This window comes from Callithrix jacchus, chromosome 18 (genome assembly GCF_049354715.1).
Source record: "Callithrix jacchus isolate 240 chromosome 18, calJac240_pri, whole genome shotgun sequence".
Lineage (NCBI taxonomy): Eukaryota > Metazoa > Chordata > Mammalia > Primates > Cebidae > Callithrix > Callithrix jacchus.
The window spans coordinates 20,855,751-20,883,724 of record NC_133519.1 but is presented as its reverse complement, the minus strand read 5'-3'; the positions used below and the strand labels follow the sequence as shown (position 1 = coordinate 20,883,724).

The 27,974-nt window shown below is 47.0% G+C and overlaps 1 protein-coding gene across 2 annotated transcripts; it reads left to right on the top strand.

Annotated features, from left to right (window-relative positions):
- Positions 1-838: 838 nt before the first annotated feature.
- F11R (F11 receptor) lies at positions 839-27,974 on the top strand. Of its 2 annotated transcripts, XM_008984758.5 has the most exons (10): positions 839-987; positions 22,829-22,897; positions 23,068-23,175; positions 23,374-23,520; positions 23,809-24,011; positions 24,184-24,286; positions 24,413-24,520; positions 24,754-24,766; positions 25,073-25,121; positions 25,259-27,974. In XM_008984758.5, the coding sequence occupies exons 1-10, from the start codon at positions 924-926 to the stop codon at positions 25,292-25,294; spliced, it is 900 nt and encodes a 299-aa protein (XP_008983006.2). In that variant the 5' UTR covers positions 839-923; the 3' UTR covers positions 25,295-27,974. The 2 variants fall into 2 exon arrangements, with proteins under 2 accessions (XP_008983006.2, XP_054103651.1); XM_054247676.2 differs by lacking the exon at positions 24,754-24,766.

Genomic DNA, 27,974 nt, shown 5'->3' with positions numbered 1-27,974 from the left:
GTTGTTGTGGCTTTGTTGTTGTTGTTGTTTGTTTGATTGAGACAGGGTCTGGCTCTGTCGCCCAGGCTGGAGGTCAGTGATGTAGGCTCACTGTAACCTCCGTCTCCGGGCTCAAGCCATCCTCCCACTTCAGCCTCCCGAGTAGCTGGGACTGTATTGCCCAGGTTCCCATTTTCCATTTGAGCTCCCTTTCCCTTGTTTTTTTCCCTTTCTTCCTCCCAGCGCAGTTCATTTCTCAAGACTGTGAACGCTGCGAGTGGGGTGGATAGAGGAACAATTGGGAGGTGGTGTCAAGGTAACATTCCACTTCTCTCCCGGTCTTCTCCCTCACCCTCCCATATTCACATGTGGTTTTCACTTGCCAAGGGGCAGGACCAAGGTTTCTGCAGTACCAAACTGCAGGTGCAGTTGCACTAAGCAACTTACATTCAAACAAATACGAAACCCAAACTAGCCCGTCTCTGTAAATCCCACAGCACGACTGCCTTCCCTACCTCCTCGTTAGAGGTACTTCACAGCCCTCCAGCTCCAACTGAGAGAACCCAGCCGGGCAGGAAGTCCCTACTTCAGGAACACCAAGAAGGTGGCCGTCAGCTGCTGAAGGTGAAGAATTCGTCTTCTGACGCGACAGTCTCCTGGGCCAATCAGAGGCAGCCCGTGTGGGGAAAGGCTCCAGTGCGCCCTGCTGGGGAGCAGCGGCGAGGTAGCACCTGGCAGAGGTGACTTGCTCTGAGGAGCGGCGGTTCCTTCCACCAATCGGAACGTGCAGAGTTGGGGAGCCGGCCAATCAGGCGCGGAGGGCGGGGCCGGGCGGGGCTCCACCTGGCGGCTGGCTCTTAGTCCCCGCGCTGCAGTCTGAGGAGCTGTGTCTGTTCCCCGGAGTCAGTCGGCGGCTGTTGTATCGTATCGGGATCCTGGTCGCGATGGGGACGAAGGCGCAAGCCGAGAGGAAACTGTTGCGCCTCTTCGTTTTGGAGATCCTGTTGTGTAAGTTCTCGGAGTTTCGGGAGGAATCGGCTGGTCGGGCCAGAGGTTGGAGGAAGGCGCTCCCCACGCCCCTGGCCCGCGGGAGAGGAGGAGCTCAGAAACCTGCTTACTTCGGTCTCCTAATTCTCTTTTCCACCCCTGCCTGGTCCCTCTTCTTTCACTCTCGCAGCCGGGTGAGTGGCTGGCTCCCCTCCCCCACACTAGTGAGTTGTGACCCCACCCCTCACGCCCACTGGGAGGGAGCTGACCCATCTGCACACACCAGAAGTACACTCCTCGTCCTCACGGCGAGAGCATTCGGGCCAAGGACCCTTCCAAACTCATCTACCCAGCGCGCGCTCCACACGCACCTGGGAAGGGCCAGCCTCCCCGTCCAAGGCGCACCCAGCATCCACGAATCCCCGCTGCGCAGCCGGGAGCCTTGGCTCCTTAAGGGTCCTCGGAGAAAATCAAATGGAGGCAGGCTGGGGTGGAAGGCTCTGTCCTTAGCTTTTGCTGAAGGAGTCTCTGGTTCCGCTGAATTTTTGGATTGCGGCTGTTGCTCTGGGAAAATGTCTGGGTGAACAGTCTAAAGAGGAAATGAAGTAGAAACCTGAAATTTCTCCAAGCGCAGCATAGGTTCCAGAGAAGTTCTTTTCTGGAATAATTACCTTAGGAGTCCTTAATACATTTTGTTGACTGAGTGACTCTTCCCAGGGGGAGAGTGTATCTGTTGGTTGGCTGGATTCTTATCAGAGTCAGCTCTGCCCTCCTCCTGGCTGTGTATGAGAGTTTTTGTTTCCTTTGTAAACTCCCTTTCCTGAGGAACAATGAGGCTCACTTGCTAGGGCATGCCTCTGTCTCTAGATGTGTTTGTGTGGGGCTGAGCGAGTAGTCGGTTGGTTTGTGGGTTAGTCAACCTGCGGCAGCACCTGTATGTTTATCCGTCTGATTCTTGAGTGTCTGTGCGTGTCCTTGTGTGGGTAGTTGTGTCAGTATATGAGTCTCCCCCAACCCCCAAGGTTCTTGTTTTAGAAAGTGTAAAGTAAGTGAATGATTACAATCAGTATTGTAATCATTGTGTTGTAAAGGCAATTAATTTTGCTAAGTTTTTGAAGGGCAGTTCTAGATTCCCTGCCCTTACACGGATTGACTGCTCATTTGTCCCTCATCACAAAAACAGAAACTCTTGGGGGAGATTGGACCAGAGGCTTATGTAGTTCTCTTTCTGTTTTACTAATAAGGGTCCCAGAGGGGAAATGACTTTTCCAGGTTGACAATAGAATTAGGGGTGGAACCTGGGAATGGAACCAAACTCTCTTGATTTGCTTTTTTTTTTTTTTTTTTTTTTTTTTGCCATTCTTGGATCCAGCATCTCCGGTACCCTATGGCACAAGAACTGTTTGGGATACTGTTTCAGAATCTACTATCTTTCTTACCGTTAAACTTTTACTTTCCCAATAGCTTCTTCATTTACACCCCCCCCCCTTTTTTTTGAGACGGAGTTTCGCTCTTGTCACCCAGGCTGGAGTGCAATGCCACTATCTCTGCTCACCACAACCTTCACCTCCTGGGTTCAAGCGAGTCTCCTGTCTCAGCCTCCTGAGTAGCTGGCACGCGCCACCACGCCCAGCTAATTTTGTATTCAGTAGAGACAGGGTTTCTCCATGTTGGTCAGGCTGGTCTCCAACTCCCGACCTCAGGTGATTTGCCAAACTTGGCCTCCCAAAGTGCTGGGATTATAGGTGTGAGCCACCATGCCTGGCCATGTCTCCCTTTTATTCTGCTCCTCCATTTTCCTTTTCTTCTATTTCCCTTTTTTCCCTACCCCTTGCCTATTTTACTTCTGCCTGTATTTTAGAACTGCTAGTGATACCCATAGTCATTTTTGGTTCAGTGGTTCTGTTACTAAAGAACTCGTTAGTACTGTGGTTCTGTACTAGAGATTTTTCCAACCTTTGTACTGTGCCAGTATTTTCCCCCTAAGCCCAGAAGTTTCTTCTGGGTGAGTGACTGTAACAGTTTTTGTCTGTGACAGTTATCTGTCAGTCTTAAAAGCTTCCTGGAGCTGCTTCCTCCCTATCCTTTGCCACTGCTTCCTTTTTTTCCCTCTCCCTCGAATTTCCTATATTATTTATGATAATCCTGAAATAATCACATACTGGCACTGGAAGTTTATGATAGCACCATTTTGAGCTTGGAGGTGCCTTCAGGGAACCAAGCCACAGTAGTGCAGAGGGAACGAACCTGAGATGATGTCATATTAGCCTGTTAGGACAGTGGGTCCTGGGAAGCGGCATATCCAGGGGATGGAGGAACTGATCTTGTAACTTTTAAATCAGGCTAGATGTGGGTTGGGGTTGGTGGAGGGGAGTGATCTGGTTAGTGCAAATGAGGATGGAAATGAGAGCCACCACACCTGTGTTCTAGCTTGGTTTCTTAGGCAGTCGCTTAGTCTTTTAATCTATAAAATAGGAGTAATAATACTTGTTCCGCCGGGCACACTTTGGGAGGCCGAGGCGGGTGGATCACAAGGTCAAGAGATCAAGACTATCCTCATCAACATGGTGAAACCCCGTCTCTACTAAAAATACAAAAATTAGCTGGGCATGGTGGTGCACGTCTGTAGTCCCAGCTACTCAGGAAGCTGAGGCAGGAGAATTGCTTGAATCCAGGAGGCGGAGGTTGCGGTGAGCCGAGATCGCGCCAACAAATACTTGTCATGAGGATCAACCAGCATAATAATGACATGATATATACATGAAGGGGTTATTGTTGGGCAGCTATTAGCTCCTTTGGATTTTGTGATGATGGAAGAATGCCAGAGTGCTGTCCCTGGCAGAGTAGGTCAGAAAGGAAGCAGGGAAATCCCAAATGGTCAGAGTCAAAAATCATAAAGCAGAAGCTTTTTCTTGGGTGTCTAGTTTGTCTTCTGCCCCTGAGAGGCATGTATCGGTTGCCCACATGTACTCCCTATTCCTCCAGGGCTGCTCCTCACTGTGGGCTCTGCTGTCAGGGAGGAAGTAGAAAAGGCTCACAGGACTGAAGAGTCAGGCAAAGGCCCAGCCCCAACTCTGGAACCTAATGGAGGGGAAACCCTGACCCTGCGGGGCAGGGATCCGCAGGGTAGAGAGTAGAAGAGCTGGACTTGGGAGAAGTGAAACTGATGACCCAGAGTGCTAGCCTCCCTTTCCCTAGAAAACCTGTCCCTTAGAAAAGGTTCAGCTGTCTACCAGGCAGGGAGAGACACGGTGGAGGTGAGTGTGGATAGGTCAGCTTTTGGTAACCACAGGGGAGAGAGGGAAACCTGGGTTGGAATGCTGGCTTTTGCTCCCCTGCCCTTACTCGAGTGTGGTATCACTACTGAGGAGTTCCGGGTGGGCAGGGCGTGCTGCCCTGTGTCTGGGTCATTCTCTGAGTCCTGGTGTTTTCTACTGATGTTTCTGACTCAAGCCCTTTCTAGCTTTGCTCTTCAGGGGCAGACATACCTCAAAACAGTAGACTGGTGAGTCACTCCTCCTTTCCTCTCCCTCTACTCTCAGGAATAAATTATTACCTCCAAACTAGAAACTGGTGACTGGCACTTCCTAGTTCTAGTTCCGGGTGGCATTTCTCTTCAAACTAGAAGCTGGTGACTGGCGTTTTCCTAGTTCTACCCTGAGCTAGGAAGTGAGTGGCAGTGGAATTCTAGTGCCCTTTAGTCTTTGCCTTCTGGCTCCAGACCACTTTTTTTTTTTTTTTTTTAAGACAGAATCTCATTCTGTTACCCAGGCTGGAGTATAGTAGCATGGTCTTGGCTCACTGCAACCTCTGATTCCTGGGTTGAAGCAATTCTCCTGCCTTAGTCTTCCCAGCAGCTGGGACTACAGGCATGCACCACCACACCTGGCTAATTTTTTTTGTATTTTTAATAGAGACGGGGTTTCACTATGTTGGCCAAGCTGGTCTCAAACTCCTTACTTCAAGTGATCCTCTCACCTAGGCCTTTCAAAGTGCTGGGATTACAGATGTGAACCACTGCATACGGCCACTCCAGACCACTTGTACCCCAATATGTTGCTTTTCAGTTCCTTTGTGATCAGGGCTTGTAGAGTCTCTAGCAGGTTTGATTCTAGGTAGCTACTGTGATTTTTTTTTTTTGAGATGGAGTCTCGCTGTTGTTGCCCAGACTGGAGTGCAATGGCACGATCTCGGCCTACTGCAATCTCCGCCTCCTGGGTTCAAGCAATTCTCCTGCCTCAGCCTCCCAAGTAGCTGGGACTACAGGCGCGTACCACCATGCCCAGCCAATTTTTGTATTTTTAGTAGAGATGGGGTTTCACCTGGTTGACCAGGATGGTCTCGATCTCTTGACCTCGTGATCTACCTGCCTCGGCCTCCCAAAGTGCTGGGATTTAAGGCGTGAGCCACAGCGCCCAGCTGCTACTGATTTTTTAAGAAAATATTTATTGCCGGGCGCGGTGGCTCATGCCTATAATCCCAGCACTTTGGGAGGCCGAGGCTGGTGGATCACGAGGTCAAGAGATCGAGACCATCCTGGTCAACAAGGTGAAACCCCGTCTCTACTAAAAATATAAAAAAATGAGCTAGGCATGGTGGCGCATGCTGGTAATCCCAGCTACTCAGGAGGCTGAGGCAGGAGAATTGCCTGAACCCGGGAGGCGGAGGTTGTGGTGAGCCGAGATTGCGCCATTGCACTCCAGACTGGGTAATAAGAGCGAAACTCCGTCTCAAAAAAGAAAAAGAAAAAAAAGAAAAAGAAAATGTTTCTTTAGAAGGGCCAGGTGAGGTGGCTCACCTGTAATCCCAGCACTTTGGGAGGCCGAGGTGGGCAGGTCACCTGAGATCAGGAGTTCAAGACCAGCCTGACCAGCATGGAAAAACTCCGTCTCTAATAAAAATACAAAAAATTAGCCAGGCATGGTGGTGCATGCCTGTAATCCCAGCTACTTGGGAGGCTGAGGCAGGAGAATGGCTTGAACCTGGGAGGTGGAGCTTGTGGTGAGCCAAGATCACACTACTGTACTCTAGCCTGGGTGACTAAGTGAGACTCTGTCTCAAAAAAAAAAAAAAATTTAAAAATATTTACTTAGGGGCCTTGTCTAATGTGAGGATCTGTGCCCAGCCTTAATGTGAGGGTTTCTAAACAACAAAAAAAAAAAAAAAAAGAAAAGAAAAGAAAAAATATTTATTTAGAATAGGTAGGTTAATTGACATGGTTTGATAATTAAAATGGTATCAAAGGGGTGGGGGGGCATCTCATTCCCACCTTGCTCCTGTTTACCCCAAACCCCCATAGATTCCTTTTTTTTTGAGACAGAGTTTCGCTGTTGTTACCCAGGCTGGAGTGCAATGGCGCGATCTCGGCTCACTGCAACCTCCGCCTCCTGGGTTCAGGCAATTCTCCTGCCTCAGCCTCCTGAGTAGCTGGTATTACAGGCATGCGCCACCATGCCAAGCTAATTTTTTGTATTTTTAGTAGAGACGGGGTTTCACCATGTTGACCAGATGGTCTCGATCTCTTGACCTTGTGATCCACCCGCCTCGGCCTCCCAAAGTGCTGGGATTACAGGCTTGAGCCACCGTGCCCGGCCCACTCCCATAGATTCTTATGTCTCTTTTCAGTCTTTCATTTTACAGATAACAGTATATATAAATATATATTTGTTCCCCCACCTTCTGACACAAAAAGAGGCATACTACATATATTCTATTACATCTTACATATATATATATATATATATATATATATATATATATATATATATCAGTTTTGCTTTTTTTTTTTTTTTTTTTTTTGAAACAGCGTCTCATTCTGCTACCCAGCCTGGAGTACAATGGCATGATCTTAGCTCACTGTAGCCTTTTTTTTTGAGACAGTCTTGCTCTATTGAACAGGAAGGAGTAAAGTGGCATGATCTCTGCTTGCTGCAGCCTTTGCCTTCCAGGTTCAAGTGATTCTCCTGTCTCAGCCTCCCAAGTAGCTGGGGTTACAGGTGTGCACCACCATGTCTGGCTAATTTTGGTCTTTTTAGTAGAGACAGGGTTTCACCATGTTGACCAGGTTGGTCTTGAATTCTTGACCTCAAGTGATCCGCCTGCCTTGGCCTCCCAAAGTGCTGGGAAAAGCATGAGCCACCACGCCTGGCATCACTGCAGCCTTAACGTCCTGGGTTCAAGCAGTCCTGCAGTCTTAGCCTCTCGAATAGCTGAGACTATAGGCAAGTGTGAGTGGTGAGCCATACCTGGCTAATTTTTAATTTTTTGTACAGACAAGGTCTCACTATGTTGTACAGGCTGGTCTTGAATTCTTGGTCTCAAGGGATCCTTTTGCCTCAGCCTTTCAAAATGCTGGAATGACAGGTATGAGTCACCATGCCTGGCCCATATTGGGTTTTAGGGATTGTGGCCTTGGCTGTTAGGATACATCCCACCCCCTCCAAGTCAGTGGAGTTCAATGTGCACTTGTTTTATGGACACAGAAATGGGCAGCACACGTTTCCACCACACCCAAAAATAGATTTAAATGCTATGCACATTTTATGGGATAGGAATAATGAGTCTTGTTTATCACATCTGTTAGCTTTGACTAGAGACCCTGGGGATCTCTAAACTCAAACCAGTTTCCGTTTTAGAGATTCAGGAAAGACCTGGATGACCTTGCGTCAAACATAATGGAGGATGAGGTTTCACTATTGTGTAAGAGTTGTGGAAAGCAGTATGAGTGAACATATACTGTGAGAGTGGACGCATACCAGAGTTTTCCTGGCATTGAAAACCCAGAGTTCATCTGCCTGGACTCCCTGATAAGCAGGTTTCTGTCTAAAGTCCAGCTGCGTCATTTGTTTCGAAATGTGGGGGCGGAACAGGAGGAAGCAGCTGGCTGGCAGGAAGTGTGATGCCAGGCCCTTGAAATGAGTCCTGGACAGGCAGGCTCAGCCTTCCCTTGCACTGGAGAGATGGAATGGCAGGGAGCTGAGCAGGTAGAACCAGAAATTCTGCAGAGAGAAGGAAGGAGCAAGCCAGGGAGTGAAAGCACTCCTGTCTTACCCTGCCATTACCACTTTCTGCCGTCCTCAGAGGGCCTGAGCCAGCTGATCAACATCACTGAAAGTACAGCCAAGATGGCTGTTTAGACATAGCCCAGCCTGTTGTTGGCCTCACAGAGCCTTCTTCTTGCCTACGCATTCCTTAGCTGTTCTACCCCAACCCCCGGAAAGGGCCTGCCAGCCGTGGAACTTCCTGGCCCAGTGGAGCCTCTTGGGCTTTACAAGGAGGCCAACCCTTACGGGAGTTAACTTCAGTCTCTGCAGGGTGAGTGGTGGGGAGGAAGGGGCAAATCAGGGTGGAAGCTCTAGGTCCAGGTTCTAATTGTACTGCCATGTAAAATTCACTTGTTATTCCAACAACCTTGGTCTTTACTGTGTTCTGAGCACTGTGCTAGAGATGAGGGGGGATCCATGAAAACTGGGTATGCTGTGGCTGGTGGGGTTAGGAAGCCCTGACTCATTCTTCCTATTCCGGGGCTCCAACTCCCTGGCAACTGGGGGGTGTTGTGAGTGTCATATGCCCAGAGGGAAGTTTGGATGAATTCTTAGAGAAAACCAGAGAGACTGGCTGTTTTCCCTCCTTTTCCTCCTCCTCTTTCTTGTTCCCTTTATAAAAATGAGCAACAGACAGCAGGGCCTACTTGAGTTTCGAGGATGGGAGGAGGGTAAGGATAGAAAAACTACCTTTTGGGTACTATGCAGGGTGATAAAATAATCTGTACACCAGATCCCCAAGACATGTAGTTCATCTGTATAACAAACCTGCACATGTACCCGCTGAGCCTAAAATTAAAGTTAAATAAATAATTCAAACTCAAAAGCAACTCAAAGAAAATTCTTCTTTTTTTTTTTATGGAGATCAGAGCCACTCTCTTTTTAAAATTTCTTATATTCTTTTTTTTTTAATGTTGTACTTCTTCTTTTATTTTTTGTTATTGATATCCCCGACATATATAAGTATGCCTCAGGGGTCTTTGAGGCATAGACTGGGGGTCTTTCTATGTTGCCCAGGCTGGTCTTGAACTCCTAGGCTCAAGTTATTCTCTCACCTTGGCCTCCCAAAATGCTGGGATTATACCCATGAGCTGCTGCACCTGCACCCGGCCAGGAAATTCTAATAATTAACAGGGTATCTAGAAAAAAACTAAAGGTTTCTTAGTAAAGTATTGGAAGGAAGTTGGTCCTTTTCTGTTATGGGTCTGACCTGACCCTTCATGTACAAGGGATGGTTGTTGGTGGGGTCTGCTAAGTGTCTGGAGGCCTCTGCCTTCTGTGATCATCTTCTCACCCCAGCAATGCTTTGGTGCAGTTCATGGAGCACCTCCGGTGTCCTGTGTGCAAAGTGTAGTGCTGGGCTCTGGGGAAGGATACAATAGAACCCGAGAAAACACAAACACATATTGAGGAGGTAGAGTACAGAGCAGCGTGTGCCAGGGACTGTCAACAAAGTACAAAATGTTTTGGGAGCATAAAGTAGAAGAGAGTAACTTTTTAAAAAGATAAGCATTTTTTTTTTTAATTAAAAAAGTGTTACATGCTCAATGTAGAAAAATAGGAAAATGCAAAGGACTATGGAGAAAATAAAATCCCATGTGATCCTATTATCTAGAGATAGACACTTATTATGGGTGTTTCATTCTAGTCTTTTTGTTTTTTGAGAGGGAATCTGGCTCTGTCTTCAGGCTGGAATGCAGTGGCGCTATCTCAGCTCCCTGCAACCCCTGTCTCCTGGGTTCAAGCGATTCTTGTGCCTCAGCCTCCAGAGTAGCTGGGATTACAGGCATGCGCCACCACACCCAGCTAAACTTTTTGTATTTTTAGTAGAGAAGGGGTTTCACCATGGTGGCCAGGATGGTCTCGATCTCCTGACCTCATGATCTACCTGCCTCAGCCTCCCAAGATGCTGGGATTACAGGCATGAGCCACTGCACCGGGCCTCATTTTAGTCTTAATGTGTGATATATGTATATATTTTCCACAAAATATACTTTAAATAAGGCTCTTTTATAGTATTCTTAAAGTTAGGCTATATCTTAATTTATTTAATTATTCACCTTTTTTGGGACATTTAGATTTTTTTTTTTGTTTGCTACAGTAAATAACATTAAATTGGCTGGGCGTGGTGGCTCATGCCTGTAATCCCAGCACTTTGGGAGGCCGAGGTGAACAGATTACTTGAGGCTGGGAGTTTGAGACCAGTCTGGTCAATGTGGTGAAACCTCATTGTCTACCAAAAGTACAAAAATTAGCCGGGCGTGGTGGTGTGTGCCTGTAATCCCAGGTACTTGGGAGTCTGAGGCAGGTGAATCTCTTGAACCTGGGAGGCGGAGGTTGCTGTGAGCTGTGATCGCACCACTGCACTCCGCCCTGGGTGACAGAGACTCCATCTCCAAAAAACAAACAAAAACCTAAATAACATTAAATTATCTTTGTACATAAATCTTTTACTGTTTTGAGATGGAGTCTTCCTCTGTTGCCCAAGCTGGAGTTCAGTGGTACGATCTCAGCTCACTGCAACCTCTCTGCCTCCTGGGTTCAAGCTATTTATTTTCCTGCCTCAGCCTCCTGAGTAGCTGGGACTACAGGCACATGCCACCATGCTCGGCTAATTTTTTGTAATTTTAGTAGAGCCGAGGTTTCACCATATTGGTCAGGCTGGTCTTGAACTCCTGACCTCTGGTGATCCACCTGTTTCAGCCTCCCAAAGTGCTGGGATTACAGGAGTGAGACACAGTGCCTGGCTTTTTCTTTTTTTAAGATGAAGTCCTGCTCTGTCACCCAGGCCAGAGTGCAGTGGCACAATCTCAACTCACTGCAACCTCCACCTCCTGGGTTCAAGTGATTCTCTTGCCTCAGCCTCCCAAGTAGCTGGGATTACAGGTGCCTGCCACCATGCCCAGCTAATTTTTGTATTTTTTGTACAGCTGGGGTTTTACCAAGTTAGCCAGGCTGGTCTTGAACTTTTGGCCTCAAGTGATTGGTCCACCTCAGCCTCCCAAAGTGCTGGGATTCCAGGCGTGAGCCACTGTGCCCAGCCAAAATCTTTAAACCGACCTTTGATTGTTTTCTTAGCTGTATTCCTAGAAATTAGGTTGAGGTTAATTTTCACTGAGGAAAGGTGTAACAAGTCAAGGGACATTTGAACAGGATCTTGAAAGATACTTGGGATGCCAGGCGCGGTGGCTCACTCCTGTAATCCCAGCACTTTGGGAGACCGAGGCCGGTGGATCACCCGAGGTCGGAAGTTTGAGACTAGCCTGACCAATATAGTGAAATCTGTCTCTACTAAAAATACAAAAAATTAGCCGGGCGTGGTGGCAGGTGCCTGTAATCCCAGCTACTAAGGAGGCTGAAGCAGGAGAATCGCTTGAACCCGGGAGGCAAAGGTTGCGGTGAGCCAAGATCGCACCATTGCACTCCAGCCTGGGCAACAAGAGTGAGACTCTGTCTCAAAAAAAAAAAACCAAAGGAAGATACATGGGATTTCCTTGCTTGTCCAATAAAGTTACATATAACATAATAGTTTTGGAGCCTCAAAATTAGGCAGAGTTGGGACAATAGTACTTCAGTAGTACTTGTCTCATAGGGTATTTTGTTGTTGTTTTTTAGAATTTAGTGAGAAAATGCACATAAGGCCTAACCTTAATAATAGGACTCTCTTACCATTATGCCATTGGCAATTATAAGACCTGGCCAGATTCATAAGACCCTCCCCTGCCAGGGAGGAAACTTTTTTTTTTAGATAGAGTCTCACTCTGTCATCTATACTGGAGTGCAGTGGCATGATCTTGGTCCACTGCAACCTCCTAGGTTTAAGCGATTCTCCAGCCTCCCAAGTAGCTGGAACTACAGGCATGTGACACCATGCCTAGCTAATTTTTGTATTTTTAGTAGAGATGGTGTTTTATCATTTTGGCCAGGGTGGTCTTGAACTCCTGGCCTCAAGTAATCCACCTACATTGGCCTCCCAAAGTGCTCAGATTACAGGTGTAAGCCACTGCACCGGCCCATGGAGGGGAACTTAACTAAGACTGTCTCTGTCACAGTGTAAGTAGAGCATGGGGGAAGAGGTAAATATATAGATAGATATGGCCATTTTGGAAAATACTATTTGCCACAGTTGTGTCACTATTATTACTCAGATACATAGTAATTTCCAGGAATTATATCCTCAGTGTTATAGATTTATACATCATCAACTCTTCTGAAGTGTGTGAAAACGTGGGGATTGACTTAGCTATTAATGCCTTGTGGTTATTTTGACCACTGTCCCTTCTCTTACCTAACTCACATTCTCTTCCACTTCCTACCCTTCCACCTACCTGCTTTTCTGTTCTCAACCAGTGTTTCCAGGTTACCTGTGCTTCAGTTTCCTTTTGCCCTTTTTCTCTCCTTGAAATTTATCAGGGTTATATAGGCTCTCCAGGATCTTGATGGTGTAGTAATCTCATATTTCTTACTCATCTTTGTTACCTCATTTTGCCCTTGAAGTTTTATTTATTTAGAGACCGAATCTCACCCTGTTGTCCAGGCTGGAGTGCAGTGGTATGATCATAGCTCACTGTAGCCTCAATCTCTTGGCCTCAAGCGATCCTCTTGCCTCAGCCTTCCAAGTAGCTTGAACCATAGGTTCCCAGCACCACCATAACCAGCTAATTTTTTTATTTTTGGTAGAGATGAGGTCTCCCTATGTTGCCCAGGCTGGTCTCAAACCTATGGGCTCAGTGATACTCCTGCCTTTGCCTCCCAAAGTGCTGGGATTATACCTGTGAGCCACTGTGTGTGGCCCTTTAAAGTTTTTTTTGGCTGTTGTGTTTGCCTCTCCCTTCTGGCTTTGTCTTATTTTTCTTTCCTTCTTGTGATCTGTCTGTATAATTAAAAAAATTTTATTGATATTTAATATTTTTACATAATGATAGGGGTACATGTGATAATTTTGTTACATGCAGAGAATGTGCAATGATCACGTCAGGGTATTGAGGACGTCTATCACCTTGAGGATTTTTCATTTCTTTATGTTAGGAACATTTCAGGTCCTCTCGTAGCTGTTTTGAAATATATATTATTGTTAACTATAGTCATCTTACTGTGCTATAAAACACTAGGACTTATTCCTTCTGTCTAACTGTTTTATAAACCAGCTCCTCTTTATTCCCTCCACATGCCCCTTCCCAGCCTCTGGTGACTATCATTCTACTCTCTACCTACATGATATCAACTTTTAGCTCCAACATATAATCATATAAATGAGCTGTGCCTGGCTTATTTCACTTAACATCATGACCTCCAGTTCTATCCGTGTTGCTGTGAATGGTAGGGTTTCATTTTTTTCTTTTGTGGGGGCATGGAGTTTCACTCTTGATGCCCTTGCTGGGGTGCAGTGGTGCCATCTTTGGCTCACTGCAACCTCCGCCTCCCGAGTTCAAGTGATTCTCCTGCCCCAGCCTCCTGAGTAGCTGGGATTACAGGTGCCTGCCACCACACCTAGCTAATTTTTGTATTTGTAGTAGATGCGGGGTTTTACCGTGTTGGCCAGGGTGGTCTCGAACTCCTGACCTCAGGTGATCCGCCTGCTTTGGTCCCCAAAAATGCTGTGATTATGGGTGTTAGCCACTGTGCCTGGCCAGGTTTTCACTTTTTTAATGATTTTTTTTCTTTTTTATTTCTCCTTCCCACTCCCTTTTTCTCTAAATTATAATATTTAATAATATATACTTGCTTATTACAGAAATGTAGTACATAAAAAACAAAAGTTGCCTGTGTTTCCTTCTCTTAGATAATATGCACAGTCAAGTGTTTAGAGTCTATTATTAGAGATTTTTTAAAATGTGGACCAGGCGTGGTAGCTCACGCCTGTAATCTCAGCACCTTGGGAGGATCACTTGAGGTCAGGAGTTTGAGATCAGCCTGGGAAACCTGGTGAAAACCCATCTCCACTAAAAATACAAAAATTTTCTGGCTGTGGTGGCACGTGCCTATAATCCCAGCCACTTGGGCGGCTGAGGCAAGAGAATCTCTTGAACCTGGGAGGTGGAGGTTGCAGTGAGCCGAGATCGTGCCACTGCATTCCAGCCTGGGTGACACAGCAAGACTCCATCTAAAAAGAAAAAAAAAAAGTGGCCAGGCGCGTTGGCTCACACCTATAATCCCAGTACTTTGGGAGGCCGAGGCGGGTGGATCACGAGGTCAAGAGATCGAGACCATCCTGGTCAACAAGGTGAAACCCTGTCTCTACTAAAAATACAAAAATTAGCTGGGCATGGTGGTGCGCGCCTGTAGTTCCAGCTACTTGGGAGGCTGAGGCAGGAGAATTGCTTGAACCCAGAAGGTGGAGGTTGCGGTGAGCCAAGATCGTGCCATTGCACTCCAGCCTGGGTAACAAGAGCGAAACTCCGTCTCAAAAAAAAAAAAAAAAGCATATACTGAGGTTATTTTTATTGTTTATAAAAATAGGTTCTTATTCTATATATTGTTACTATATTTTGGGCATATTTTTATGTCGATTCAAATCAATCTACCTTTTGTAATGGCATTATGTACTTTTTACATAGTTGTGGTAGTCAAGAGAACATCATTACTGGATCCAGATTACCTGGGTTAGAATCTTAGCTGTGTCATCCACTACCTTTGTGACTTTGTGTAAATTAAATTTCTGTGCGCGAATTAATTCGTATGTAAGATGAGAGCAATAATAGTATCTATCTAACAGCATTATTGCAGGAATTGAATGGGTTAAACTAGTAAATGGCTTAGAAGAGTATCTGGCACATAGAAAGCATTCAGTAAATGTTAGCTGCCACTGTTAACTTATCTAGTGATTTTCTTGGTCATGTTCTGTCATGTGTGTTTAGAATTCAGATGTGATGAGCTGGGCACAGTGGCTCATGCCTCTAATCCCAGCACTTTGGGAGGCCGAGGTGGGCAGGTCACCTGAGACCAGGAGTTTGAGACCAGCCTGGATGACATGGTGAATCCCTGTCTCTACTAAAAATGCACAAATTACCTGGGTGTGGTGATGCACACCTGTAATTCCAATTACTTGGGAGGCTAGGGCAGAAGAATGGCTTGAACTTGCGAGGTGGAGGTTGCAGTGAGCTGAGATCGCGCCACTGCACTCCAGCCTGGGCAACAGAGTGAGACTCTGTCAAAAAAAAAAAAAAAAAAATAGAATTCAGATCTGACGAATTAAGAGTATAGGACAAACCTGTAAAGGCCTTCAAGCGTTATGCTGATTCTTTCTTTGGCAGAAACATCATTGTGCCTTTTTAAGTCAAGGCTATAGTCCCTGGGGATTCTGCCAGGATGTCCACTGTGGATGCCCAGTTTAGACCATTGTATTAGTTTCCTAGGGCTGTCATAATGAAATACCACAGACTGGGTGGCTTAAACAATACATTTATTTTTTTCACAGTTCTAGAGGCTAAAAGGCCAAGATCAGTCAACCTGGATGCAGGAAGCCAGCCTTTTCCATTGCTTATGCAAAAACCTACAGATGCACTATGGCCCAGGAGCAGAAATCAGTCCCTTTTGCAAAATGGCAACCTGTAATCCCAGCACTTTGGGAGACTGAGGTGGGAGGATTGCTTGAGCCTAGGAGTTTGAGACAAGTCTGGGTGACATTGTCAGAACATGTTTCCACAGAAAATAGAAAAATTAGCCCGGCATGATAGTGTGCTTCTGTAGTCCCAGCTACTCAGGAGACTTAGGGGGGAGGATCACTTGAGCCCAAGAGGTTGAAGCTGCAGTGAGCTGAGATGGCACCATGGCACCACTGCACTCCAGCCTGGGGGACAGAGAGAGACCTTGTCCCCAAAACAACAGCAACAACAAAATGCTAATATTAAAAATTTTTTAAAGTAGACTTTGAATGAAGTTTGTTTTCTCTTCATTTGGGTATACCCCATTTGCCAGTTTAAAAAGTGGGCTTGGCCGGGCGCGGTGGCTCACACCTATAATCCCAGCACTTTGGGAGGCTGAGGCGGGTGGATCACGAAGTCAAGAGATCGAGACCATCCTGGTCAACAAGATGAAACCCCGTCTCTACTAAAAATACAAAAATTAGCTGGGCATGGTGGCATGTGCCTGTAGTCCCAGCTACTCGGGAGGCTGAGGCAGGAGAATTGCTTGAACCCAGGAGGCGGAGGTTGCGGTGAGCTGAGATCGTGCCATTGCACTCCAGTCTGGGTAACAACAGCGAAACTCCGTCTAAAAAAAAAAAAAAAAAAAAAAGTGGGCTTATCATTGTAGATAAACGTAGATAAACCTTAGCAAGTAGAAGTTATAGTGAATGGTCTGCCATGACCTAATTTAATTTGTTAATGCTCTTTGTTGTTCGTGACATATTTATTTATTTTTTTATTTAGAGATACGGTGGAGTGCAGTGGTGTGATCATAGCTCACTGTAACCTTGAACTCCTGGACTCAAGAGATCCTCCCACATCAACCTCTTGTAGCTGGGACTACAGGCAGGCGTGACTGCCGCTGGTTTTTTTTTTTTTTTGGTAGAGATGGGGGTCTCACTGTGTTGCCCAGGCTGAGCAAACATTTATTGAATGTCAACTTGTACCAGTTTTATTATGCTGAGTGTTGGATAGTCAGAATGTTTTTTTTTTTTTTTGAGACGGAGTTTCGCTCTTGTTACCCAGGCTGGAGTGCAATGGTGCGATCTCGGCTCACCGCAACCTCCGCTTCCTGGGTTCAGGCAATTCTCCTGCCTCAGCCTCCTGAGGAGCTGGGATTACAGGCACGTACCACCATGCCCAGCTAATTTTTTGTATTTTTAGTAGAGACGGGGTTTCACCATGTTGACCAGGTTGGTCTTGATCTCTTGACCTCGTGATCCACCTGCCTCGGCCTCCCAAAGTGCTGGGATTATAGGCTTGAGCCACCGCGCCCAGCCGGATAGTCAGAATATTAAATAACACACGGGCCCTTTGGGGTTTTACCATGGGAGACATACTTGTGCACAGATGATGTTGTTATAATGCAGGAATTGCTTTGACAGTGTTTTGCATGAGATAATTAAAGCCTAGGAAGGAGCTCTAGGTGAGGCTGTGGTGAGGACTGGGCATGTGGGAGGTGGATGAATACTGCTGCCCAGATAAAGAGGGGATAGGGTGTTCCACATAGCAGAAATAGCATGTGCAAAGGCAGAGATTGTGAACCAGCCCAGTCTTTGCTAGGAATTTCAAGTAGTTTTATATTGCTAGAGGGTAAATTGCAACAGTGGAGTGGGTAATGAAGATGAAAACCTTATCAGGGGGGTCAGAGAGTGCTGGGACTTTCTCTTTTTTGTAGTGGGGGGGAGATAGGGAGGTGGGCGTTTGGCAGAGGAAACGGGTTATTGGAACTTTCTTAGCTTGCAGAAAATTTTGGATTTTATCATATAAGCAATATGGAGTCATCAAAAGCTTAAAGCAAGTGTCAGATTTGCATTTGTATGTGTGTGTGTGTGTGTGTGTTTGTTTGTTTTAGAGATGGGGTTTCACTACGTTGGCCAGGATGGTCTCGATCTCCTGACCCTGTGATCCGCCCACCTCGGCCTCCCAAAGTGCTGGGATTACAGGTGTGAGCCACTGCTGCCCAGCCTGTTTTTTCTTTTTTTTTTTTTTTGAGACAAGAGTTTCACTGTTGTTGCCCAGCCTGGAGTGCAATGGCACGATCTCGGCTCACAGCAACCTCCGCCTCTTGGGTTCAAGCAATTCTTCTGCCTCGGCCTCTTGAGTAGCTGGGATTATAGGCATACGCCACCACACCTGGTCAATTTTTTATAATTTTAGTAGAGACAAGGTTTCTCCATGTTGGTCAGGTTGGTCTCGAACTCTCGACCTCAGGTGATCCTCCCGCCTTGGCCTCCCAAAGTGCTGAGATTACAGGTGTGAGCCACCACACCCAGCCGCTTTTTTTGTTTTCTTGAGACAGAGTCTTGCTCTGTTGCCCAGGCTGGAATGCAATGGTATGATCGGCTCACTGCAACCTCCACCTTCCAGGTTCAAGTGATCCTTCTAGCTCAGCCTCCCAAGTAGTCGGGACTATAGGCCACCATGCCCAGCTAATTTTGTATTTTCAGTAGAGACGAGGTTTCACCATGTTAGCCAGGATGGTCTTGATATCTTGACTTCATGATCTGCCCGCCCTGGCTTCCCAAAGTGCTGGGATTACAAGTGTGAGCCACTGTGCCTGGCCCAGAGCTAGGATTTGAATGCAGGCAGTCTGGTTCCAGAGGCCTGTTCAAGAACGAGAAGGGTGTTTGGACCAGGATGGCTGAGGTGTCCTGGAAAGGGCATGGTGGTAAGGCTGGCCTTGACTCATGATGCGATGGTAGGCAGTCACAGTAGACTTGGGAGTATTGGCACAGTCAGGCCACAGGCAGACATAGGTAATCCTGCAACAGAGGTAGGTGAGAGGACACTAAGGTCGAGGTTCGTGTATTTGAAACAAAAGAACAGAAGCCCAGACCGGGTGATGGCAGTGAGGATTAATGAACTAAAGGGAATATGTCTGTAGCCCAATGTGTTTGTGTATATTTGTGCTGTGGATGTGTTTTAGATCTGATGATCTGAGAGGATTCAATAGAGCACTTTAGCTAAAGCCAGAAGTGATGGAGGAACAACCATCAAATTCATATGTTGTGATTTGTGTGTATATGTGTCTTTGTTTCAAAGGCTAGTTTTTAGTCTAATTAGATGCTGCTATTTATTTGGGTGGTGTCATAGGTTGGGTTCTTGGGAAGCTGACTCTGAGATGTCAGTAATCATATAAGACATTTATTAGGGAGTACTCTTGGGATCCACGCCCGTGGAAAGGAGGGGAAGGAAGCAAGATTGGACAGAGGGAGGGGCCAAGTTTGTGTTGTAGTCCCGGTGAGGTCTCAGCCTATCCCACAGACAGCTCTGGAACAGAAGTGCCCCTTTAATTTGCCCCAAGTTGGGGAGTTGGACGATGGATCTGGACTTATGCTCCCCACCTTCTCTCATCGATCAAGCACTGGGTGCTGGCTGCCCTTTCCCCTGCACCTGATAGGAGGCTGGACATTAGGCAAGGCAGTTTTCTAGCCATTTTCACACAGGGCTGAGAGCTGAGGGCCTTGTTCTGGTAGCACTGCCAGCAGCCAGGACAATAAGTGCTTCATTTGTGAAGAGAGATCTGATTTGAGCCTCAGGGGAACATCAACAGATGGCAAATTGTAAAATTTAAGAATCTCTGGCTGGATGCGGTGGCTCACACATAAATTTAGCACTTTGGGAGGCCAAGGCAGGCAGATCACTTTACGTCAGGAGTTCGAGACCAGCCTGGGCAATGTGGTGAAACCCTGTCTCTACTAAAAATACAAAAATCAGCTGGGTGTGGTGGCACACATCTGTAGTCAAGAATCACTTGAACCTGGAATGCAGAGGTTGCAGTAAGCCTAGATGGTGCCACTGCACTCCAGCCTGGGCCAAAGAGCAAGACTGTATCAAAAAAAAGAAAGAGGCTGGGTGTGGTCTCTTTAAATTTAAATAAAATTTTAAATCTTTAAAAATGAAAATTCCCATTCTCAAAGCAGAGAAGGCTGACTTGGGCCTTTTCTCTTGCTCTCTCTCTTTTTTTTTTTTTTTTTTTTGAGACAGAGTTTCCCTCTTGTTGCCCAGCCTAAAGTGCAATGGCACAATCTCAGTTCAACGCAACCTCTGCCTCCTGGATTCAAGTGATTCTCCTGCCTTAGCCTCCCGAGTAGCTGGAATTACAGGCACGAACCACCACACCCAGCTAATTTTGTATTTTTAGTAGAGATGGGGTTTCTTCATATTGGTCAGGCTGGTCTTGAACTCCCGACCTCAGGTGATCCGCCCGCCTCCGCTTCCCAAAGTGCTGGGATTACAGGTGTGAGCCACCGAGCCCGACCCTTTTTTTTTTTTTTTAATGCCCTCACTTTATTAGAAATCTCTTTATTTTTTTTTTTTGAGATGGAGTCTTGCTCTATCACCCAGGCTGGAGTGCAGTGGCACAATCTCGGCTCACTGCAACCTCTGCCTCCTGGGTTCAAGCAATTATCCAGCCTCAGCCTCCAGAGTAGCTGGGATTACAGGTGTCCGCCACCACGCCCAGCTAATTTTTGTATTTTTAGCAGAGATGGGGTTTTGCCATGGTGGCCAGGCTGGTCTCAAACTCATGACCTCAAGTGATCTGCTCACTTCGGCTTCCCAAAGTACTGGGATTATAGGCATGAGCCACCACACCTGGCCTATACCCTTCCCTATACCCTTCTTTTTTGAAAACCATGCTATATGGCCAGGTGTGATGGCTCACATCTATAATCCCAGCACGTTGGAAGTCCAAGGCAGGAGAACTGCTTGAGGCCAGGAGTTCCAGATCAGCCTGGGCAATGAGCAAGACCCCAGCTCTTAAAAAAAAAAATTAGCTTCATGCCTGAAATCCCAGCACTTTGGGAGGCTGAAGTGGGTGGATCACTTGAGGTCAGGAGTTTGAGACCAGCCTGGCCGATATGGCGAAACCCTATCTCTACCAAAAATACAAAAATTACCCAGGTGTGGCGGGTATACATGGGTAATAAATTCAGCTGTTTGGGAGGCTGAGGAAGGAGAATCACTTGAACCCAGGAGGCGGAGGTTGTAGTGAGCGAAAATCATGGCATTGCATTCCAGCCTGGGCAACAGGAGTGAAACTCCATCTCAAAAAGAAAGAAAGAAAAGAAAAGGGTATAATAAGATTTAAAAAAAAAAAAAAAGGATATAGGAATAACCTATATCTCGAGTTTGGAATCCCTTCCCCTTTGGGTTTGTGCATGGAGAAGCCCCTGTCCACTGGGTCTCTTCCTCCCTCTCCATGGGATTTCTCTGTCCACTCCTGATGGGCCCACCTCTTTCCTTCTCCTCAGGATCCCTGCCATGGTGTGCTAATTTATCTCTGCCATTTCCTTACCATGAAACCTTGGGCCAACCACTTAACCTTTTAGACAGTTAATTTTCTTATCTATAAAATGGGAGAGAGAATACTTATCTGGACTAATTCATAGTGTTATTATATCAGATCGAAATACATGTATATATACAAATATATTGTCTAAACATTAATGCCAAAGGGAAAAAAAAAGAACCTAAAGGACTTTAGAGCACATCTATTTGATATTTCAGAGAGCAAGGGGAGTCTCAGAGGACAAAAGACCATATTCAGTTACTTTCATAATTAAGAAAAAATGTACTTGAATTTAACAGATGTGCTTGCATTCTACAAGCATTTATCTAAGACAGGGCCCTGACTTGAAGCTATAAATAAAAGCGTATTTCATGAATTTGACTTTGCAAACATGAATGAGAATAATTGTATAAGTGCAGGTTTGTAGCTCCATCATGTGATCTCAGAGTCCCTGGTCACTGGTTCTTAATTTGACCCTCATGGGCCCCATCTGTGAACTCTGATGTACCTACCCCGTATTATTTAATTAGCCTCATCGCTCCTCCCTCCCTCCATCCAGCACACGTGAACTTTTCTTCTCTTTCTCCATTTGGCAAGTAGGAGATTCTAATGAGGTGATCTTAGCCCACTTCTAGTCCAAGCTTCACTTCAGAACCAGCTATGTGATTTTTGTTTTTGTTTTTGAGACAGAGTCTCTCTCTGTTGCCTAGGCTGGAGTGCAGTGGTATGATCTCGGCTCACTGCAACCTCCGCCTCCCAGGTTCAAGCGACTCTTCTGCCTCAGCCTCCCAAGTAGCTGGGACTACAGGCATGCACCACGATGCCCAGCTGATTTTTGTATTATTAGTAGAGACAGGGTTTCATCATATTGGCCAGGCTGGTCTTGAACTCTTGACCTGGTGATCCACCTGCCTCAGCCTCCCAAAGTGCTGGGATTACAGGCATGAGCCACCACGCCCGGCCCCAGCTATGTGATTTTAGGCACAACTTCTTCTTTTTTTTTTTTTTTTGAGACGGAGTTTCACTCTTGTTACCCAGGCTGGAGTGCAATGTCGCGATCTTCGCTCACCGCAACCTCTGCCTCCTGGGTTCAGGCAATTCTCCTGCTTCAGCCTCCTGAGTAGCTGGGATTACAGGTATGTGCCACCATGCCCAGCTAATTTTTTGTATTTTTAGTAGAGACGGGGTTTCACCATGTTGACCAGGATGGTCTTGATCTCTTGACTTTGTGATCCACCCGCCTCGGCCTCCGAAGTGCTGGGATTACAGGCTTGAGCCACCGCGCCCGGCTGGCACAACTTCTTTTACTCTCAGTTTCTTATGTAAACTTGGGATAATAATATGCGTCCTGACGATCTGTCATGCTTGCTTCCAGGATCAAATGATGCAATGTGTCATAATGAATGCGAAAACACTTTAAAAAGCACCAAATGCTCTACAAATGTCAAGTATTATTATTATCCTCATTACGGCTCTGCCCTTCCCTTCCCTCCTTGGCTTCCAGCCCTGCTGGCTTCCTTCCAGGATTGTCTAGACAAGTGGCTGCAATCATTTGAGAAGCTTTCTCTGAACCATAAAATCTCATTCTGGAAGCTGCCCTTGGACTAGTGGAAATCTAATTAGATTATTGGAAGTCACAGAGAAAAATTAGAAGCAAAAGCAACTGCATTTGAGAGAGTTCCATTGATAAAAGAAGTATTAGCCTGCAATTGTAGCAAAAAGCACTTAAAGATGTTTAAGATCATGGTGATAAAGTGTGAGAGCCAGGTGGAGCTTGAGTCTGGAATCCCTTCCTCGTAGGGTCTATGAATGGAGAAGCCCCGTCTGCTGGGTCTGTGCCTCGCTCTCTGTGGCATTTCTCTGTCTACTCCTGACGGGGCCCACCTCTTTCTCCTCAGGCTCCCTGGCATTGGGCAGTGGTACAGTGCACACTTCTGAACCTGAAGTCAGAATTCCTGAGAATAATGGTGAGTTGGGAGGGGCTGGGGAGGGTGTCTCTAGAGGGCATGAGGGTGAGCAGTTGCCAGCCGCCTGGGGACCTAGAGAGCATCTAGCACAGCCTTTGGTTTGGGGCTATTCCCCATCTTGTGTATTTGCTGCCGCTTCCTCCTCCGGCTCACTTTGACCCTGTCTGCAGCTGTCAAGTTGTCCTGTACCTACTCGGGCTTTTCTTCTCCCCGTGTGGAGTGGAAGTTTGATCATGGAGATACCACCAGACTTGTTTGCTATAACAGCAAGATCACAGGTGAGTTGCTTCTCCTTCCTGACTGCCTAGGTTGTGGAGGGATTCTGTGCTCCAGGCTTTGTGCCTTATCCCAGGGCACACCCTGGGGCTCAAGTCCCCATGGCCTTCCCATGCCCCTTTCTAGGGGAAGAAGAGAGCACTGTGTTCCCTTAGCTCTCCAGTTCACTCTGTCCCTGCCCTTGCCTCCTCTTGTGGTAGCTTCCTATGAGAACCGAGTGACCTTCTCATCAAGTGGTATCACCTTCAAATCCGTAACACGGGAAGACACCGGGACATACACTTGTATGGTCTCTGAGGAAGGCGGCAACAGCTATGGGGAGGTCAAGGTCAAGCTCATCGTGCTTGGTACGTGCCCTGTGGCTTCTGGGTGGGCATGGAGTTAGTTACTTCCGTAACCTGTAGCAGGCTCTGCTGAGCTTTGGAGCTCATTGATGGTGAGAATGCCCATGGGTGGGGCTATTTGGACTCCTGGAGCTGCTAGAGAGGGGATGATCCCCTGGTTAGGTGGCAACTGGGGGCATGGTGAGGGTGGGAGGCTCAAGTGGAGTAGATGGGGGTACCATTCTAGTTGGTTTCTTGGACTCAAGCAGCCCCCACCCTGTACTCAGCACCTTCTGTCTTTCTCCTCCATAGTGCCTCCATCCAAGCCTACAGTTAGCATCCCCTCCTCTGCCACCATTGGGAACCGAGCAGTGCTGACATGCTCAGAACAAGATGGTTCCCCACCGTCTAAATACACCTGGTACAGAGATGGCATAGAGATGCCTGCCAATCCCAAGACCAGCCGTGCCTTCAGCAACTCTTCCTATAACCTTAATCCCACGACAGGAGAGCTGGTATGGATGGGGCGGTGGTGAAAGATGTGTGGGGGATGCAGTTATAGAACCCCAAAAGGTAGGAGGAAGAAAGAACAAGCAACAGGGTGAACTTGGAATTGGGGTCAGGAGATGTAAAAAAATGGGCACTTGCTTCTTCAAGCAGGAAGCCAATTTGTTTTCCTCCCTTCAGGTCTTTGATCCCGTGTCAGCCTCTGATACTGGAGAATACAGTTGTCAGGCAGAGAATGGGTTTGGGACAGCAGTGAAATCAAATGCTGTGCGCATGGAAGCTGGTGAGAGAGTTGGGGCTTGAGCCCAGACCTGGGGTGGGGGTCGGGGTCTGCTTTTCCTCCTGCCGTTGGCGACACTGTTGGTACCGTGAGTATTCTGGTGCCTGACTTCTGGTTTGTGTCTCACAGTGGAGCTGAATGTGGGGGCCATCGTGGCAGCTGTCCTTGTAACCCTGATTCTCCTGGGAATCTTGATTTTTGGCATCTGGTTTGCCTATAGCCGAGGCTACTTTCACAGTAAGTATCTGCTCCCAGAGGCTCTCCTTTGTCCGTCCCTTTCCCGGGGGCTGGCATGGTGTCATCTGAGTGCTGACCCTGATACTGCGCTCATGTGTGCGGGTGTTGTCCCCTGGGGAGCACTGATCACCCGTCTAACACACACCAAGAGCTGTGGGCCAGCTCCTTCATCTTCCTTAGCTGTGCTGTCTTCTGTCCTGCTGACACTCACGATCCCGTTTCTTCTCTTTCAGGAGCAAAGAAAGGGTGAGTGAGGTGCTGTCCTGGGGTTCTCCGAGTTTGAGAGCATGGATGCATGTGGTTTGAAGCTGAGGTGGGCCTGGGGGAATGAATTGAAGGCAGAAGCAACCAATTTGGAGGGAAGGCATCTGGATATCCAGCCTTTTCTCTGTGGCCTTGGCCCTGGGCCTGTCCTATCTCCCCTGGCCCATACCTTTCTGCTGCTCACTCTGTGCTTCTGTAGCAGTCTCGGTTCTGGCCTTTAAAGTTGGCAAGGAGAGGTTAATAAGAACCTACATGGCTGAGTGTCTCCGTCTTCTGGCTTGTTCACAGGACTTCGAGTAAGAAGGTGATTTACAGCCAGCCTAGTGCTCGAAGTGAAGTGAGTATGCCTGGCCAGGGCAGGGGTGGGCCACCTGGGGCTGGAGTGAGGAGATTTCTAGCCTGTGTTTATGTGTTTTGAGGATTATCAGCTAAAGAAGACTATTGAGAGTTGACTGGATGGTTTTGTTTCTGCAGGGGGAATTCAAACAGACCTCGTCGTTCCTGGTGTGAGCCTGCTCGGGCTCTCCGTCTGTCATCTGCACTTGCCTTACTCAGGTGCTACCAGACTCTGGCCCCTGAGGTCTATAGATTCACAGGATGCCTTATTTGTCTTCTACACCCCACAGGGCCCCCCACTTCTTAGGATGTATTTTTAATAATGTCAGCTATGTGCCCTTCCTCCTTCATGCACTCCCTGCCTTTCCTACGACTGCTGAGTGGCCTGGAACTTGTTTAAAGTGTTTATTCCCCATTTCTATGAGGGATCAGGCAGGAATCCTGGGTATGCTATTGACGTCCCTTCTAAGTAGACAGCAAAAATGGCGTGGCTCCCAGGAATCTACACTCAACTGACCACCTGGCCTGCAGGAGCCTTTGAATAGGGATCTTCAACCTGGTTCTGGGCTCTTTCCTTATTTCCAGTGCCAGCTGTTCTAGAGCGGGGGCAGAGGCTAGAATGGCTGAAATGGTTGTTTGGTGATGACTCTGGGGTCCCTCCATCTCTGGGGTCCATTCTCTTCTGGCTTCCCATGGGAAGTGCTGCTGGAATCCCTCCACCCAGTCCTCCTCCTGAATACAAGCAGACAGATACTGACTGTCCATGGAAAATGGGAGCTCTTGTTGTGGAGAGCATAGTAAATTTTCAGAGAATGTAGAATGTGAAGCGAAAAAGGTTTAAAACCACTGCTCTAAAGAAAAGAAAGTTGGAGGCCGGGCAAGGTGGCTCAAGCGTGTAATCCTCGGCACTTTGGGAGGCCAAGGCAGGCGGATCACCTGAGGTCAGGAGTTTGAGAGCAGCCTGATCAACATGAAGAAATTCCGTCTCTACTAAAAATACAAAATTAGCCGGGCATGGTGGCGCATGCCTGTAATCCCAGCTACTCAGGAGGCTGAGGCAGGAGAATTGCTTGAACCTGGGAAATGGAGGTTGTGGTGAACCGAGATCTTGCCATTGCACTCCAGCCTGGGCAACAAGAGTGAAACTTTGTCTCCAAAAAAAAAAAAAAAAAAAGCTGGAGCTAGTGGGTCAGGCCATCACCCTTCCCTTGACTGGAACTCCTGGACAGACCCTTTTGAGATGTGCCTGTGATGCTGTGGAGATGTCTGTAGTGGTCTTAGCTGTTTGCTGAAATTGAGTGTGTGCTGGAGGGCTTCTTAGCTCTTTGGTGAGATTGTATTTCTATGTGTTTGTATCAGCTGGATGTTGCTGGAAATAAAAGCTTGATTTGTCAAGGCTTCTTTTTGTAGGAAGTAAGTAGGGGAAAAGGTCTTTGAGGGTTCCTGGGCTCCTGTGTACAACAGGAAAATGCTTCAAAGCCGTGCTTCCCAGCAACCTGGGGCTGGTTCCCTGTGCCTGGTCCTGCCCCTTCCTGGTTCTTATCTCAAGGCAGAGCTTCTGAATTTCAGGCCCTCATTCCAGAGCCCTCTTGTGGCCAGGCCTTCCTCTGCTGGAGGAAGGTGCCCAGGGTGAAGCTGATGCTGAACTTGTGGGATCTTCTTGGCCTGTTCCACCAAGTGACAGGAGAAAGTACTCACCCTTCTACCTCCTGCCCAGCCAGGTGCATTGACAGACCTCCCTACGGCTATAGGAACAACTGTCCCAGAGCTGAGGCGGGGATTTCTCAGGTCATTTGGAGAACAGCTGCTTTAGTAGTGGTTGAAAGTAGTAACCGCTGCTATATTTAGTGGGGTGGAGTTCAGAAGAAATTTGGGTGGTCTGCATGTGAATGAACAGGAACGAGCAGGACAGGACTGGCTGTCATTGCTTTCCTCCTCCCCATTTGGACCCTTTTCTGCCTTTACATTTTTGTTTCTCCGTCTACCACCATTCCCCCAGTCTATTTATTAACTTAGCAAGAGGGCAAATAAAGGGCCCTCTTGGGTGATTTTGCTTCTTTATTTCTGTGGAGGATACTAAGTGCCACTTTGCCCTATCCTGTCTGGAAATCCCTAACAGAATTGAGTTTTTTATTAAGGATCCAAAAAGAAAAAATACTAATGTGAAGCTGTCAGTTAAGGGTCACATGCTAATAAAAAATAAATTTTCCAGAGGAAATGAAATCTGACTAGACAAAGTAGAGCTTATGAAATGGTTCAGTAAGGATGAGATTTTTTTTTTAAATTTTTTGAGATGGAGTTTCACTCTGTCTCCTAGGCTGGAGTGCAGTGGCACAATCTCGGCTCACTGCAACCTCTGCCTCCCGGGTTCAAGTGATTCTCCTGCCTCAGTCTCCTGGGTAGCTGGGATGACAGGCGAGTGTCACCATGCCCAGCTAATTTGTATTTTTAGTGGAGATGGAGTTTCACCATGTTGGTCAGGCTGGTCTAGAATTCCTGACATGATCTGCCTGCCTCAGCCTCCCAAAGTGCTGGAATTACAGGTGTGAGCCACTGCGCCCGGCCAAGGATGAATTTTTTAAAGTATGTTTCAGTACTGTATCATGGTTGGAGTAAGAGGGATATGGAGAAAAGGCCATGGGGAGGCAGAGGTGATTCATGGCTCCTGTGAATTTGAGATGAATGGTTCCTTATTGTCTAGGCTACTTGTGAAGAATATGAGTCAGTTATTACCAGCCTTGGAATTTACCTCTCTAACTTCCAACAGACCTTTTGAACTGGAAAACACCTTGTCTGCTTTCACTTTAAAATGTCAAAACTAATTTTTGTAATAAATGTTTATTTTTCACATTGA

Bases quoted from the DNA above. Each gene is read 5' to 3' on its own strand.
- F11R (XM_008984758.5), top strand. From the start codon at position 924: ATGGGGACGAAGGCGCAAGCCGAGAGGAAACTGTTGCGCCTCTTCGTT. The intron at 24,287-24,412 runs GTGAGAGAGTTG...TGTGTCTCACAG, and splicing joins TGCTGTGCGCATGGAAGCTG to TGGAGCTGAATGTGGGGGCC. The intron at 25,122-25,258 runs GTGAGTATGCCT...TTGTTTCTGCAG, and splicing joins AGCCTAGTGCTCGAAGTGAA to GGGGAATTCAAACAGACCTC.